The 15,650-nt window shown below is 40.6% G+C and overlaps 1 protein-coding gene across 2 annotated transcripts in view; it reads right to left on the bottom strand.

Moving 5' to 3' along the window:
- Positions 1 to 15,622, bottom strand: part of MDH1 (malate dehydrogenase 1) — a 27,948-nt gene extending 12,326 nt beyond the window's left edge. Inside the window, exons 1-5 of one of the 2 annotated variants that reach the window (XM_042455250.1) lie at positions 15,466 to 15,622; positions 7,751 to 7,849; positions 7,298 to 7,394; positions 3,715 to 3,890; positions 2,611 to 2,733 (exon numbers count right to left, since the gene is read on the bottom strand). In XM_042455250.1, the coding sequence (XP_042311184.1) occupies positions 2,611 to 2,733; positions 3,715 to 3,890; positions 7,298 to 7,394; positions 7,751 to 7,849; positions 15,466 to 15,468 (498 nt within the window). In that variant the 5' untranslated portion in view covers positions 15,469 to 15,622. Of the gene's footprint in view, positions 1 to 2,610; positions 2,734 to 3,714; positions 3,891 to 7,297; positions 7,395 to 7,750; positions 7,850 to 15,299; positions 15,413 to 15,465 lie in introns of those variants that run through there. The other variant, XM_042455242.1, reaches the window with a different exon arrangement.
- Between the last annotated feature and the right edge of the window lie 28 nt (positions 15,623 to 15,650).

Genomic DNA, 15,650 nt, shown 5'->3' with positions numbered 1-15,650 from the left:
GAGGGGGGGGAGAGAGGCCTGGCCTGGAAGACAAAGAGCCCTCCTCCAACCACCATCTTGAGCGGGAGAGAGGCCAGGCCTGGAAGACAAAGAGCCCTCCTCCAACCACCATCTTGAGGGGGAGAGAGGCCTTGCAATTTTTTTATTGTATTGTTGGGGAATAGCGGTCTATAAATAAAAATTATCATCATCATCATCATCATCATCATCATCATCATCCTGAGCATATTGAGTTGTCATGAGTCGGGATCGACTCAAGGGCAGTTAACAACAACAAACCAGTTTCTTGTCAAACAGTGTAGTGTCTGGTGTATGTGGAGGTCAATTGGGATACCTCCACTATTATGGAGGCATGGGGTTGGGGTGATAAAGGAGCCAGTCCGAGTTGGAGTGGAGGACATGGTACAGCCCTTCAGCTTATCTGGAGATGGCTTGGATAGTAGATGGGGTGGCCCAAAACACGTAGGCTACTTTAAGGAGGGATGGGAGACTGGAATGGAAGTAGGGTTAGGGACTTTGTCCTGAATCATCTGCTTGTAGATGGGAACTGATGGTTCTGGCTGATTGCTTAAGTCCAATTCTAGGGCATCTACCATTCAAATAATCTGGTCCATGAAGGTCTAACACCATTGGTAAGAGAGGCAAAATTATGGTGGCCAAGGATAGAGAGTGGGACTGATGTGGCTGACAAAGCTGGAGATTCACTTCCCTATTCAACCAGAGAAGGTGAATGAGGTGGAAGAGGAGATATTTAACAGAGACTGTAGCTGGTGAGGGAGGGGGGGCAGGGGAGGGAGACTGGCAGACTGAACAGATTCAGTCTGTTTCTCCTGGGGGTTCCTAATGTAGAATGGAGAGCAAGATCAAGCTATGTTAGGGAAGCGATCCTGAGAGTGGTGCTGGTCCTGAGAATGTTAATGGTGAGAATAGTAATGTTAGTTGCAACAGTATTCCTCACAGTGGCAATGGTAAGCTACCTCATAATATGGGTATGTGGAGAAGACCTGCTAAGAGTCAATCATAGTCCCTATAATCATAGGAAAAATGGCCCAAGAAATAAGCAGGATAACGATGTTAAAAGTGGTAGTAATAAAATGCATCCCAAGAGTTAGAAGAGGTAGACTGTCTTCTGTGTCCCAATCATAATGTTGAATTCTTACAGAAGAACAGGATTCAGATTGAAATAGGAGAACACAACTAAATTTCTGTAGTGCATGCCTAGACGTTGTGGAAACTGAGGATTCATGGGTTTTGTGAGAATGGGAAGACAGAACAGGGGGTGGTTTAAACTCCTTAATTTGGCTGGTGAGGGTATCTCCATGACCTGGAGTCTGGGAGCATTCTAGAGATGGCAAAGGAGGTCCAGTGATGTTTGAGAGAGAGCCCTGGCCTGCTTGGCTGACTTAAGTGAGAGAAGGACCGGTTCTTGCCTCATGTCCCGATCTAATCTGATCCAGTGTTAGTAGAGGAGGATAAATGTCTGGAATCCTCTGTATGCTTGTGTTTTTTTCTTCTTGTGACTTTTCTTGATCTTACAAGTGATATCCTGAAGGTCGATAAAACATCCTGGAGTTGAACACCTGTCTGGAACTGCATCTGTACCATGGGATGAATACTGTACCAGGTGTTCTACCTATACCAGGTGTTCCAGGATTGCCAGGCATTTCTTGATGGTGGTAACATTGGAGGTCGAATCCTGGAGTGACCTTTTAAAGCCATGTGGATGACCCCAATGCACAAAGACGGGTCAACACAGATACTGAAGTCGAGGGATGTTCAGCAACGAACAAGGCCTATTCGTAGAGCCTTAAGTTGGGAGGAGTGATTTTTGGAATAAAGGTGTTATAAAGTATGCAGGAGGCAATGTTGTGAGATTCTTCCAAGCAGAGAATGCAATGAGAGTGCCTGCATCGCATTCAGGGATTGTGGCACTGCATGTGATATATATTTTTAACTGAGCTAGTTGAAGACATGGCTGTTCATAAGTTAAGTCCATCAAAGGACAAAGCTTACTGTGCTGTACATTAAGAGAAGTCAGGAAGCCAAAGTCAAAAACCAAAATAGGAGTCCAATTTCAGAGAATAGTGTAAAAAAAAAAAAAGTCTGGCAAATGGAAGCAAAAGCTCAGAGGTGTTCCTTTGAAACAGCTGCTGCTCCAGTAAAAACGAACTGAGGGTTTCAGGCAGCAACCAAGACTGCGTACACGTGAGTGGGCTAAAATCCTCAATCTATAGGTTCCAAATGTACTGTGTAGGTGCAGATAATCCACTTGTGTTACAGAGACAATGAAGAAGAGAAAAAACCTGGATGGAATCTGAAAGATGCTTTCACATCATCTCTAGGAGGTCACAATATTTTTGTTTATTTATGCAAGGCTAGTAAGGCTGTTATTTTTGTTTTACATGTATATACTGTTAGTTTTGGATGAAAATTTTGCTGAAACATGCTGAACTCCTTATTGTTGTGTAGGACCCTTTTCCTATTCTTTTTATGTCATTTCTGCCTCTGGTACCACATTTTCTGTTATAAAGTGCCCAGTACACTGCTTCCAAGAAAGCTTGTATTAGAGAAAACAACGAGTGCCCTCTGGACCTAAAAGTCCATTCTCACCTGGGCCTTTGCCCTGTTGTGGTCCAGACGAGTTAAACAGCTGAAATTCTCTTTAGGAATGGAGGGAGCAGACTTGGAAGCAATCAGGCAGTTGGTGTTGGCTGGATTGCCTACCACAACAACCTGAGGGAACAAGAGTTAGGCTTAATTACATTAAAGCACTTGAATGATCAACTAATGAAAGTCCTTAAATCATATACACAAATTTACAACTGACAAAACTGGAATTTAGTTCCCTTGTGAAACACTATTGTATTTTTCCCTTTTGCTATTACAGCACCAGGGTCAAGAAAGTATTATAACTATAAAAATCTGAAGAAAGACTCTCATATTTGCACACTGAATAAAGAGGTACAGTACTGTCTAACCTCTCACACTTTTTCAGACATTTTATTAAACATAAGGAATAACTTCTATAATAACTTCATCATCCACCTGAACTGAAATAAAGCTTATTTCCTACACTAGTTAATAACTTAAAATGTTGTTCTTAATGCAACTAGTGTCGTGCATGTAGAACAAAATATATATTTCAACACAAAATTTTCTTTTTGCCCTTTTAAGAGACACAGGCAGATTAGAAAGACAATTCAAAAGAAATGTTAACCCGGCTCTAGCATATTATTTTATTAATTTATTTATTATTGGTTTGAATTTACAGAGTGCTTTAAATTTTCACAGCACTCTACGTAGCATTCCTTACACAAATCCTGTAAGGGAGAGGCAGTATTAGTATCTTTCTTACAGATCAGTTTGCAAAGGGATCTTGTAGTATCTTTGAGACTAACTGAAAGAAATGAGTTGGTAGCATGAGCTTTTGTACACTTGAGCCTACTTCCCCAAATGTGATATATAGATGCATCTGAAGAAGTAGGCTCAAGTCTACATGCTACCAGCTCCTTTCTTTCCGTTAGTCTTACAGCGCTTTATAAATAAAGGTTAATAATAATAATAAATAGTCTCAAAGGTGCTACAAAATACCTTTGCATACTAATTTTCCAGACTAACACAGTTGTGTCTTTGAATTTTATTACAGATGTGGAACTAGCAAACTCTCATATCACAGCTCAATTTCTTTGCCTATACCTTACAACCTTTATTCACCTTAACAGTCTTCTTTGCATACTTATCCAGTGCTGCACCTTGGGACTTAAAAATTTTCACATTAGCCTTCAGCAGATCTTTCCTTTCCATGCCCTCTTTCCTTGGCATGGAGCCCACCAGGACAGCTACGTCAAGGTCTTTGAATGCAACCTCTTCTTTGTCGGTTGCAATTACCTCTATAAGTAGAGAAGAAGACAGTGGTAATTATATCAGACAGATGAAGTAAGGACCATATTTTGAGGGAAAATGTCTGACTTAAAAACTGTTGATATTTGGGTGATGAATTTTGCCAGTGATTCCGGTTCGGTGGCAAATGGATGAAGACGTGGGTTATCTCTCCAACATAGGAACAGAGCGAAGCTCCAAACACAAGCTTTCAGCTTGCTTGGAAGAATGCCTGGAGAAACAGCTGCTAGATCAAAGAATCGCTCTTCAGCAGTTCACTCCTAAGAGGGCTTTATTGCTTTGTTTCAAATAACATGAGCCAATCACCACTATACAAAATCTCTTACCAACTATCACACCACACTATCTCAAATTCCCACAATCCCACAGCACAGCGTTTTGCTTATATACAGAATTACCATGAGGTGACCACTAAGCCCAACATCTTCCTATACAAGTTGCTATGCACCATAGACACCAATCCCTCTTCAGACCGAAGACATAGCATATTTACATTTAGTCCAGCTCAGTTGACTTTGAGCATCCGGCTGCTGTTCTGGACTCCATCTGTAGCCAATTTAGGCTTCTGTAACCATTGCCACATCTGAACATTTTCACCTTCAATACATTAACAAAAACTAATCACACTGTTTATATACAATCAGCAGATGTTTCACATCTATGGAAAAGCTGAGAACATACCATTATAAGTTGCTCTGAAGTAAATTAATTTCATTGTTTTCATTATCTTATCTTTGTTTTGATATACACTAGAGCAAAACACATCCATTCTTTTACCCCATCTTTTAATAATTTACTTATCTGTTTAATTTCCTATCTTTCATCCCAGGACTCAAGGCAGTACCACAATTAATATGTAATTTATAATAGATAAAACTATTCAAGAGATCCAAATTATCATTGCTAAATAGTAATTAATGTTTAACAATTTAAAAAATCCATTAAGCATCCATTAATAAATTAACAAATGCAAAAATATAAGAAGCAGTGCAACACACCATTGAAATTTGTGCAGCCTGAGGAGGTAGATTCTTATAGAACTGGGAGCCACTACATGTATTTTAGATCCTTGTCCTTCCTGGTTTATTAAAAAAAGCCAGGAGGGCTGGCTGAGTGGGTAGGGAAGTCTTCCTGATTTGACACTCCTCCTGAAGAACCTGGTCTGTAGTTTGAGTGTACTCATGAATTCAGCTCCGAGCCTGGAAGCTTGCATTTCAGCAGTGTCTGTAAGTGTTCTGCACAATTTAAATTTGTGCACTAGCCACACATATTCTTAGAGATGTTGTATCCAGCTGCATTTATACACACCTTACTTGCATCCTGTTTGGACTGGTGTAAAACATGCAATATGGAGCTGTTTGTGAAAAATGATTAGAAATTTCAGCTGGTCCGAAAAACTGCAACCAGAATGTTAACTGGAGCTTATTACAGGACGCACACAACCTCTGTCGTTGCAACAGCTCCAATGGCTATCAGTTGGTTTTCTCAGACAATTCAACACACTGGTTAGGTTGTATAAAACCCTATAATGCTCAGGTTCCAGTTATCTGAGGTACTGCCACATAAAGCTGTCCTTGTTCTGAGGTTTTTGGGGGAGGCCCTTCTCTCTGTCCCACCACCCTCACAGATACATCTGGTGAGAACACAGGAGTGGGTCTTCATGGTAGCTGCTTCCAAGCTTTGGAAGTCCTTTCCAAAAGAGTTAGACTGGTGCCCTCCTTGCTATCCTTCCATAGGCAAAGGCTTTTTTTGTTTTGGCAGGCCTTGGAAGACTGATTGCTCAAATGGAACAGATTTTGCACAATGTGCTGTACTGTCTATTTCTTATGACTGTCTTTTTAATGGTGTATTTTAATTTTATGGGTTGTTTAATTACATTCTTAACTTTTTATAAGGTAAACATTTAGCTACATTTGTTTTAACTGATATAAGCAATCCTGATTCTCACACTGGGTAAATATTTCTAGGTTATGAACAGATATGATGAAGATAAAAAGCTCTTTCTTAAAAATAGTTCCTTAAAGTTTGTCAGAATAATAATAATAAAAAAATCTTTGTTTGCCTCCAGAACAATAACAAGAAGAGGTCTTCTCTATCCTTACTAGGAAGGAAGCTCCAGAGCTTAGGAGAAATAACAATAGGTATCACTCTGATGTTCCCAACAGATGTACTGGTGAATATGGCAGGGTCAAGACAAAGGTCTCTCCTGAAGAGGCCAGGCTCATATGAAAGAATATGGTCCTTCAGATAGCCAGGATCAAAGCAATAGTGCTTACAGGTAATAACTGGCATTTTGTACTTGAAATTGTGCCTGAAAAACAATCCTCCTTACAACCTTGCAGTAATAATTTGAGAGATTTACTCTATGAACATTTTATGGTACCATGGTAGTTTATAAAACATAATTAAAAATTTCACAACCTGATAAAATCAGAACAAGTTACAACAAAAAAGCATTAGAAATGGTGCTGCTGCCTGTATAAAATAGGCAGCAATACCACACAACACCATAAAACAATTCTATGACTGAATGGCCACTTTACTAGATTCGTATAATCAAAGAAGGCTTCACCACTGAAATTAACTGTGCTACAGTAAAATATAAAACGTTTAATCAGTATGAAGTTGCTATTCAACTAGGCCTGTTACAGACTGCCAAAATAAAACTGCTTCGGGTCTCTTTGGAGGTATGCTATTTAAATGATGCATGCATCCTAAGAATCCGGAAGCTGCACCAAAAGCTGCACTCTGGTGCTTAAGAATGGAGTGTGGCTTTGGTGCAACCTCCAGACTCTTAGGACCCATGCATCATTTAAATAGCATACCACTAAAGAGACCCGAAGCAGCTTTATTTTGGCAGTCTGTAACAGGCCCTAGATTCTTTTAAGTGACACTAGACCAGGGTTCGAATCACCACTTGGCCACTGAAACCCACTGGGTGACCTTGGGCAAGTCACACTTTCTCAGCCTCCGAGGATGGCAATGGCAAACTCTCCCTGAAGAAACCTGCCAAGAAAACCTTGTGATAGGTTCGACTTAGGGTTGCCTTAAGTCAAAAGCAACTTGAAGGCACACAACAAGTTCATAATTTATACATTAAAACCGACTGAACTGCATCAGTGCAGTTTTTCCCCACCACTAGAATTTAAAACTTCCAGTTGCAGTGACTGTTTGGCTTTTAAAACTGGCACTCTGCTCTTTATGCAAGCTGATAGCCTTCAGTTACAAAACGGCAGCTCTATAGCCATTTGTCCTGGCATAATATCTAAAATATTAAACAATGTTGCAAAACTGTCAAATGTCTTGCAGTGACCCACTGGCCTATAAACTTGAAATTTAAACATCTGCAGACATAACATATTGTAGGATCAGCCCACTCAATTTTGATTTTTTTCACCTTTTAACAGAGGAAGAGCACAATCTTGCAATTCCATTAGTACACCATCCAACACAGTCATCATGGGAGTGATATCCAGCAGAACAAGAACAAGAGGCTGCAGAGAAATTAACAATTATGTAAATTACTTGGACTAATAAATATCTGGTAATAACATATTATATGGAAATTAAACTGACTAGTTACTATGGACAAAACCATATGGATCACTACACTCAGGAAATATAAATGTACAAGACTAACTTGTCAGATTCTCCTTTACTGTTCTGTGCCAGAAACACATGCAGTAGCACAGTCATGCAATCTTATTTCCTCATAGTGAAACTGAAACAGTATTTTAAAGAAACTGAAGCTAACTGAGTACGATTCACTACCTTATTCTTGCTATTGATGTGTGATACAAGCTACCAAGTTGATATTTAGGTTATTCATTTAATTTCTTTTATTAATTACCTGATCGTTGCCAAAGACATCACCCTTAGCAATGCTGTAGAGCAGAGAATAGGCTATCTGTCCAGCAGCACCAGTCACCAGGACTTTGATTGGTTTGGACTGCAAAAGAAAGGATATTTTAAGTTTTAGTAAATGATATGAGGTAATAATTGTTCATCTGTGTTCATTTATCTGATTCCATTCAATCGTGTAATTCAGTCTTTTATATCTGGGGTTGTCTTATCTTTCCATTTCGATGCACAAGTTATTCTAGCCACTGTAGTCATGTAGAAGATGAGTATACCATAGTTGTTTTCCACTGATTCCTCTTGGTTTATACTTAATAAATATCTCACTGGATCTTTAGTAAAGCTGAAGTTCTTTTCCATTACCATATGTATATTATTCCAATATAGCTATGCGTATTTGCAATTCCACCATAGATGGTGAAAGGTGTCCAGTTACGACTCACATTTCAAACATTTATTCTTATTTTTATATATTTTGGCCAATTTAAAAGGGGTGATATACGAATGGTATTGTATTTTGTAGAAATTTTCTTTTAAGTTATTGTTGAAAGGTATATTTCAATCTTTTTTTCCATGTTTTCTCCCACTGTTCCATCTGTATATCCAATGTTCTGGGCCAGAACATCTCATGGCTGCAGTCTTAATTCTGGTCAATGTTAACTATTTCCATTTCCTCATTATCTAAGCTGAATTTATGTAGGTCCTACCTGATCATTATTTTCATTTTTTCTATGTTCAGCAGTAAGTTTGCCTTTGCACTTTCTTCCTTGACCTTCCTTAGTAATTGTTCTGAATCTATGATGTTTTCTAATATGGTGTCAGCTGCATATCTTAAATGGTTGATGTTCCTTCCTCCTATCACCACTCTTTCTTCTTCTATGTCTAAACCTGCTCTTTGTATGTTTTCTGAATACAAACTGCACAAGTAGTGTGCTAAAATGCAGCCTTGCTTGACCCCCTTGCTAACTGGGAACCAATCTGTTTCTCCATATTCTATTCTAACAGTGGTCTCTTGTCCTGAGTACAGATTTCTCATCAGGACTATCAAATGTGATGGCACTCCCATGTCTTTGAGAGCATTCCATATTTTTTTTGTGATCGATGCAATCAAAGTCTTTGCTATAGTCTATAAAGCACAAGCTGATTTTATTTTCGAATTCCTTGGTGCACTCCATTAGCTATCATATGTTTGCAATGTGGTCCTTAGTGTCTCTACCTTTCCTGAACCCTGCTTACACCTCTGAGATTTCTCTCTCCATTTGTGATTGTATTGCAGAATTTTAAGCATAATTTTGCTTACATGGGAAATTAATGCTATGATCCTACAGTTGCAACTGTCTTGTGTATCTTTTTTGTGGATGTGTATTGAATATTCCAGTCTGTTGGTCAGCGTTTTGTTTTCCATAGTTGAATACAGAATATTCCAGTGTGTCCAGAGGAGGGCAATGAAAATAGTGAAGGGTCTGGAAACCAAGCCCTATGAGGAGAGACTGACGGAGCTGGGTATGTTTAGCCTGGAGAAGTAAAGAGGAGATATGATAGCCCTGCTTAAATATTTAAAGGGATGTCATATTGATGGAGCAAGTTTGTTTTCTGCTGCTCCAGAGACTAGGATATGGAACAATGGATGGAAAAGAGATTCCACCTAAACATTAGGAAGAACTTCCTGACAGTAAGAGCTGTTCGACAGTGGAACAAAGTGTTGTGAAGTCTCCTTCTTTGGAGGTTTTTAAAAATCTGAATCCTGATGCTAGATGTAATATTTGTAAATAACTGGTTATAATTTTTTTTAAAGAGGCTTGATGGGCATCTGGTGGGGTGTTGTGTATTTTGAAAACACACACACACACACAAAAACATCTAAAAGCACTTTAAAAACAAGCCTAGAATCCAGTTTTGCAACACTTAAAACAATGTCAAATACTGAATACAGTGTAGAACAGCACTGTTTCAGCTGCCCACCAAAAGCTTAAAAGAGATGGGGCCAGCCTAACTTCGGTGGGGTGCAGACTGCCAAAAAGAAGCGCCTCCTCGGCGCTTCTCTTTGCTGCACAGGAGCGCCGCTGCTTACAAACGGTGTTGCGCAGCAAAGAAGGAGCTGCAAAAAGCGGCTCCTTTTTGTGTTGCCGCAAAGCGCCAGAGACAGCTCTAGTATGTCGCAGCTGCGCAGCTCCGTTTGTAGGCGGCATAGCTGTGACGTAATCATTGTGTGTGCCGTTTGTATGAAGCTGCGCTACTGCGGCACGCTGACAACGTGCTAGGGTTGCAGGGCGTGTGTACGCGCCGCCCCAAGGCAACCCTAGCACATTGTGGACACGCTGCAAAGGGCCCATCTATACAGGGCCTCTCTTAGTTAAGGAGTTCCACAGCTGAGGTACCACTACAGAGAAAGCTCTGTCATGTGTACCCACCAGCCTAGCTTCATGAGGTTTTGGGACATGCAAAATGCCTCTTCTGATGATCTCAAATTGCTGGCAGACACCTATGGGAGGAGACAAGTCTGTCAGGTATCTTGGCTGCAAGTTGTTTAGGGCTTTGTAGTTCAACACTAGCAACCTGAATTGAGCTCAGAAGCAAATTGGAAGTCAGTGTAGTTCTTGCAAGACCAGTGTTATATGGTTTCTAAAATATACACCTAACACCAAACTGGCTGTTGCTTTTTGTGCTAGCTGCAGCTTCTGAACACTTTTCAAGGGAAATCCCACATAGTCCACACTACAGTCGTCTAATTGAGAGGTAACTAAGGCATGAACCACTGTGGGCAGATCTGCCTTCCCTAAAAAGGGTGCAGCTGGGGCACTTGTTGAAGTTGGGCAAAGGCACTCCTGGCCACTGCAGCAACCTGGCTATCCAGGAGCAGCTCTGGGTCCAAGAGCAACCCAAAGCTATGATCTTTCAGAGGGCAGCAACCTCCTCACAAGGTTGTGATCCCACTCCCTGGTTGGTTTTCCTACTGACCAACAGCACTTCCATCTTGTGTGGAATAAGCCTCAATCTATTCACTTGGGATGCCTTTACTGCATCCAGACAGTGACTCAGCTTCCTTGGTATCAGTTGTAAAAGAGAGATAGAGCTAGGTATCATCAGCATACTGATGACACCCAACCCCAAAGCTCCAGATGACCTCTCTCAGCAGCTTTCTGTAGATGTTGAAAAGCACAGGAGACAGTACTGACCCTTTGGAATCCCACAGGATACTGGCAAAAGGCTAAACAACAGTACTTCACTACCACCTTCTGGGAACATTCAGACAAGAAAGAGTGGAACCACTGCATAACCAAATGATCCAGAAGGATACCACAGTCAATGGTATCAAATGCTGCTAAAAGATCCAGGTGGCCCAATAGGGACTCACTCCTCCTGTCCAACTCACCAAAGCAACCAAGGTGGTTTCTATCCCATAACCAGGCTTGAATTAGTTAAAAAACAACAACACAAAAGCCTTACAATTACTAATTTTAGAGAGGTTGGAACATACCGTAGCCCTCTTTCAAAGAAACATTTAGTATCTTACCCTTTTTTGTATTTGAAACTTGCTACTTGGGATATAGGCCAGAGTGGTAAAGTGATTTGAATCGACTACAACTCAGGGAGACCAGTGCTCAAATCCCTGCCTGGCCATGGAAACTGGCTGGGCGACCGTGGGCAAGTCACATACTCTCACTCTCAGAGGAAGGCAATGACAAATCCCCTCTGAACGAATATTGCCAAGCAATCCCCATAATAGGGTCAGCATAAATTAGAAATAACTTGAAGGCACACAGCAGCAGCATTTGGAGTAAATATATGCCACGATGCTGAATAAGGGGACCTAGAATTCAAAAGTTTTTACGGTTAAATGAAGGTAAGTTACATATGAAAGTTCCTCATTCAACAGGTGATTCAATGGATATGCTCTAGTTGTAAGATTCAGGCCTACGTGTTTTCTAAGTGAACGGAGACGAGACTGGGAAAGAAGGTGTGGGTTCATTAGGAAGTGTGTTGAGGGACGACAACTACAAGATATAAAGACAAATGATTTACTAGAATCCAGAGAGAACAGTCAGGAACAGAAGTAAGCACTACCACTTTCCTGCTAGCATGAACTCTATTCAAATTCAATATGAACTTGAATTTTACAGTACTTTAAAATAATTAACTGAGAGCAGAACTTTTTTGCATTTTCTACTGGATCCACTATTAAGTGCCACAAACTCTATTTGGGGACAGGGAGGATAAAAATAGGGGCCATAAAGTGATTCACAGCCCACAGGCTAAAATATCAGGTAGATTACAATTAAACAAGCAAGAAAGAACTACTTAAACCTAATTTCTGAGACTAGGTGATGCTCAAAATCCCATGCACAGAAGCAGGTAGCATTAGGAATACTGTTTGGTATGGTCACTGGTTGCAGCTGCACAAGATTATAATCTCTAAGGCTGAGCAGATATGCTCTAGCACTATGGACCCATTCTAGATAAAGTAGTATGTAGTACAGTCTGACAATACTAGGACACATTTTTGAGCTGCTGTACAGAAACTCCCAGGATCAAGCTGCTAAGATTGTGTGCTCTGTAAAATGAACTGGGCATGAACAACATACACTAGACAAGTATAATCTGCTGTATTGTCACGCATATCAACACGGGAATTACCTAGTTGTGCAAAAAAGATTTGGAACAAAACAGTCCTTCCACATAGAGAAAATACTAGTTTATTGTAACTACTAGAGAGGAAAATAAATGGTATGATTAACAAACTGCCAGCAAAAGCAGCTGATGGTTTTTGACTGCAGCTGTTTCCCCATAATCTCCAGTGCACCATTTAATCCTGATGATGTCAGAGCCCTGCATAAAATAGTATACCAAATACAACTCTTTGTAGCATTTTAGATTACACAAGCTGGTAATACAGTGGGCCCTTGTTATCCACTGGGGCTTCGTTCCAGGACCACCCCCACTCCCTGTGGACAACAAAATCCGTGGATGCTCAAGTCCCATTAAATATAATGGCACAACAAAATGGTGTCCCTTGTATAAAATGGAAAATCAAGATTTGCTATTTGGAATTTATACTTTTTATAATATTTTCAAGCCGTGGATGCTGAAATCCATGGATAAAAAAAAATCTGTAGATAAGGACTGTACCTATTTTTGGAAAGAAGGCTGTACAATGATATCAGATCATTTATAACATTCCTGCCTACTTCCTAAGAGAGTTACAAAGTGCAGTCCCGGAGTCAAAAGCATGTTTTGTGGGGCGCCATAACTGTTTTCTTCCAATGGGCACCTAGGGGGTCAGATATTGCTAATGTGAGGATATACTGTACTTGATTAATACACAGCAGCAATTTACATCATGTCTTCCACTGGAAGGTCTCTTCAGATTTTAGCACTCTTACATTATAGTTCCTATAAAGTATGGAAACGCAGTATGTGCTTACTCGAAGTGTATGATAAAACATCCTAGAGATCAAACACTGCAACAACTGCAGAATTCAGAAAGATAAAAGGGGAATTGTCATTGAGCAGTCCTAGCAAATCCTTCTGCAGCTGTTCCCTCACGGTTCATGCTGTCAAAACCTAGTTATCAGTGCACTTCAAGGACTTCCAGAGTGAGACGATGTGCCTGTCCTTGTATGTGCGCACATACCTATGCAGGCTACCTATGTGTTTCTTACAACCGGTACAAGCAGCAGCAGAAGACAACTACTGTACAGAATCATACAATCTGTAGTTTCCAAAGCTTTCCCTGCAGTACTGCAAGAGAGTAAAGGCTTAAAAATGAACTTGGGCAAGTCATTTTCACTGACTTGTGTGGGTAACTGGCAATGACAATATATATGATTTAGCTCCTCTGTGCAACCTGATTCTCAGCCATTACAGATTTAATTTCTATGACACAAAAGACTCCCTGAGGTTAGGGCTCAACATCACACGCCAGCTTTTCTCAACTCCAACTCCAGCCCATGCAAGAAACATTCTTGTAACCACAATCATTCGTAAACTGTGACAGCCAGCCTGGTGTAGTGGTGTGAGTGTTGGACTAGGAGACTGGGAGACCAAGGTTCAAAGCCCTGCTTGACCATGGAAACCCAATGGATGACCTTGGCCAAGTATCCCAGCATCAGAGAAATGCTGAGGATTCAGAAGAAATTCTGCCATGAAAACTTCATGACAGGTTCGCCTTAGAGCTGCCATAAATCAGAAATGACTTGAAGGCACCGACAACTCCTCATAACCTCTGTTTCAAACCAGGACTACCATTGCTCACATTACTCATTGGTCACAGACAATACTGATTTTTAAGAAAGTGCCTGAGCCAATGGTCCTAATAGGGGTGTGTAGTAGACAGGCGACCCGAAGGCACAAGCAGACACACTGTTTAGTATCTGTTGTTGAAGTTTTGTGCCTTCGGGTCATTTCTGACTTACGGTGACCTTAAGGCAGTGATGTCCAAACTCCAGCCCTCCAGGTGTTTTGGACGTCAGCTCCCAGAAGCCTCAGCCATCTTGGCTAATGGTCTGGGATTCTGGGAGCTGACGTCCAAAACACCTGGAGGGCTGGAGTTTGGACATCACTGGCTTAGAGGCATAATCAAGGGTTTTCTTGGCTGGTTTCTTCAGAGAGGGGTATATGCCATTAGCAATAGAAATAGCAGCTTCATCTATATACCGCTTCAGCAGTCTCTAAGCAGTTTACAAGCATAAGCTAATTACTCATTGCCATCCTCTGAGGCTGAGAGAGTGTGACTTGCCCAAGGTCACCCAGTGGGTTTCCATGGTTGAGCCGAGATTCGAACCCTGATGTCTAGAGTCATACTCCAACGCTCAAACCACTACTTGACTATGCCTCTGGACAGCAGGGTCTGAATCCACATTGGAGCCCCATTGACTCCCACAGTTTATTAAACCCCATTGAGGCATCTTTTTCATAGACAGGAGACCAGAGGGCACATTTCTATGTGGTTTAATGTGGTTTTTTAAATATTAATTTATTGTACTAATGGTTTGGGGTCTTTTTAAATGCCTTTCACCTAATATATATACACATCTGTTGTTGTGCCTTTAGGTCTTTCCTGATTTACGGTGACCCTAAGGCAAGCCAATAATAATAATAATAAATATATTGTTATTATTATAATATGTTATAATATAACTATTATAATAATATATTATGATTGATAATATATTATGTTATTAAAATATAATAATAATAATATAATAATAAATAAATAGAATTTATTTACAGATGGAAACAATAAAATATAAACACCCCAACCCTCCCCAAATCATATAAAACAACAGCTAAAAATCAATAAAAAAATTAATCAATATAAATTTGAAAAAAAAATTAATTAAAAAAAATTAAAATTAAAAAATTGAAAAGAAAAAAAATTAAATAATTAAAAAATAAATGATTTTTGTCTTTAACTAGAAGCAGGCGCCTCAATGGGGTTAATAGGGTAACTGTTGGGGTCTTCTTGGGAAGTTTTGTCATTGCCTTCTTCCTCTGGGGCTGAGAGACTGTGGCTTCTTGCTCAAGGTCCCAATCATACTTACCAGGATTCGAACCCCTCTCTCCAGAGCCATAGCCCAGTGCTTTAACCACTAGGCCACGCTGCTTCCCGCGTTCGCCCTATTATTAGCCCCACAAACCCCATTCAGACAGAGGAGGACTCCAGGTGGGTGTCAAAGCACAACAGTCTTCGCCAAAGGCATCACTAACCATGGCAGCGGCGGCGGCGATTGCAGCGGGGGAGAAGAGTCCTTCCTCGCTCCTCTAGGTCACCTCTAAGCTCAGTCACCGCTACAAGAGGGGAGAGAAAGAGCACCGCTCCGAAGGTACTCTAAAAGGGGGGCGGGGGAAAATCCGCCTCTCCCTCTCTTGGGTCTCTGGGAGTTGGAGTCTTT

The sequence above is a fragment of the Sceloporus undulatus genome, chromosome 1 (assembly GCF_019175285.1).
Source record: "Sceloporus undulatus isolate JIND9_A2432 ecotype Alabama chromosome 1, SceUnd_v1.1, whole genome shotgun sequence".
NCBI classification, from domain to species: Eukaryota; Metazoa; Chordata; class Lepidosauria; order Squamata; family Phrynosomatidae; genus Sceloporus; species Sceloporus undulatus.
This window is presented reverse-complemented; position numbering and strand designations above follow the sequence as displayed.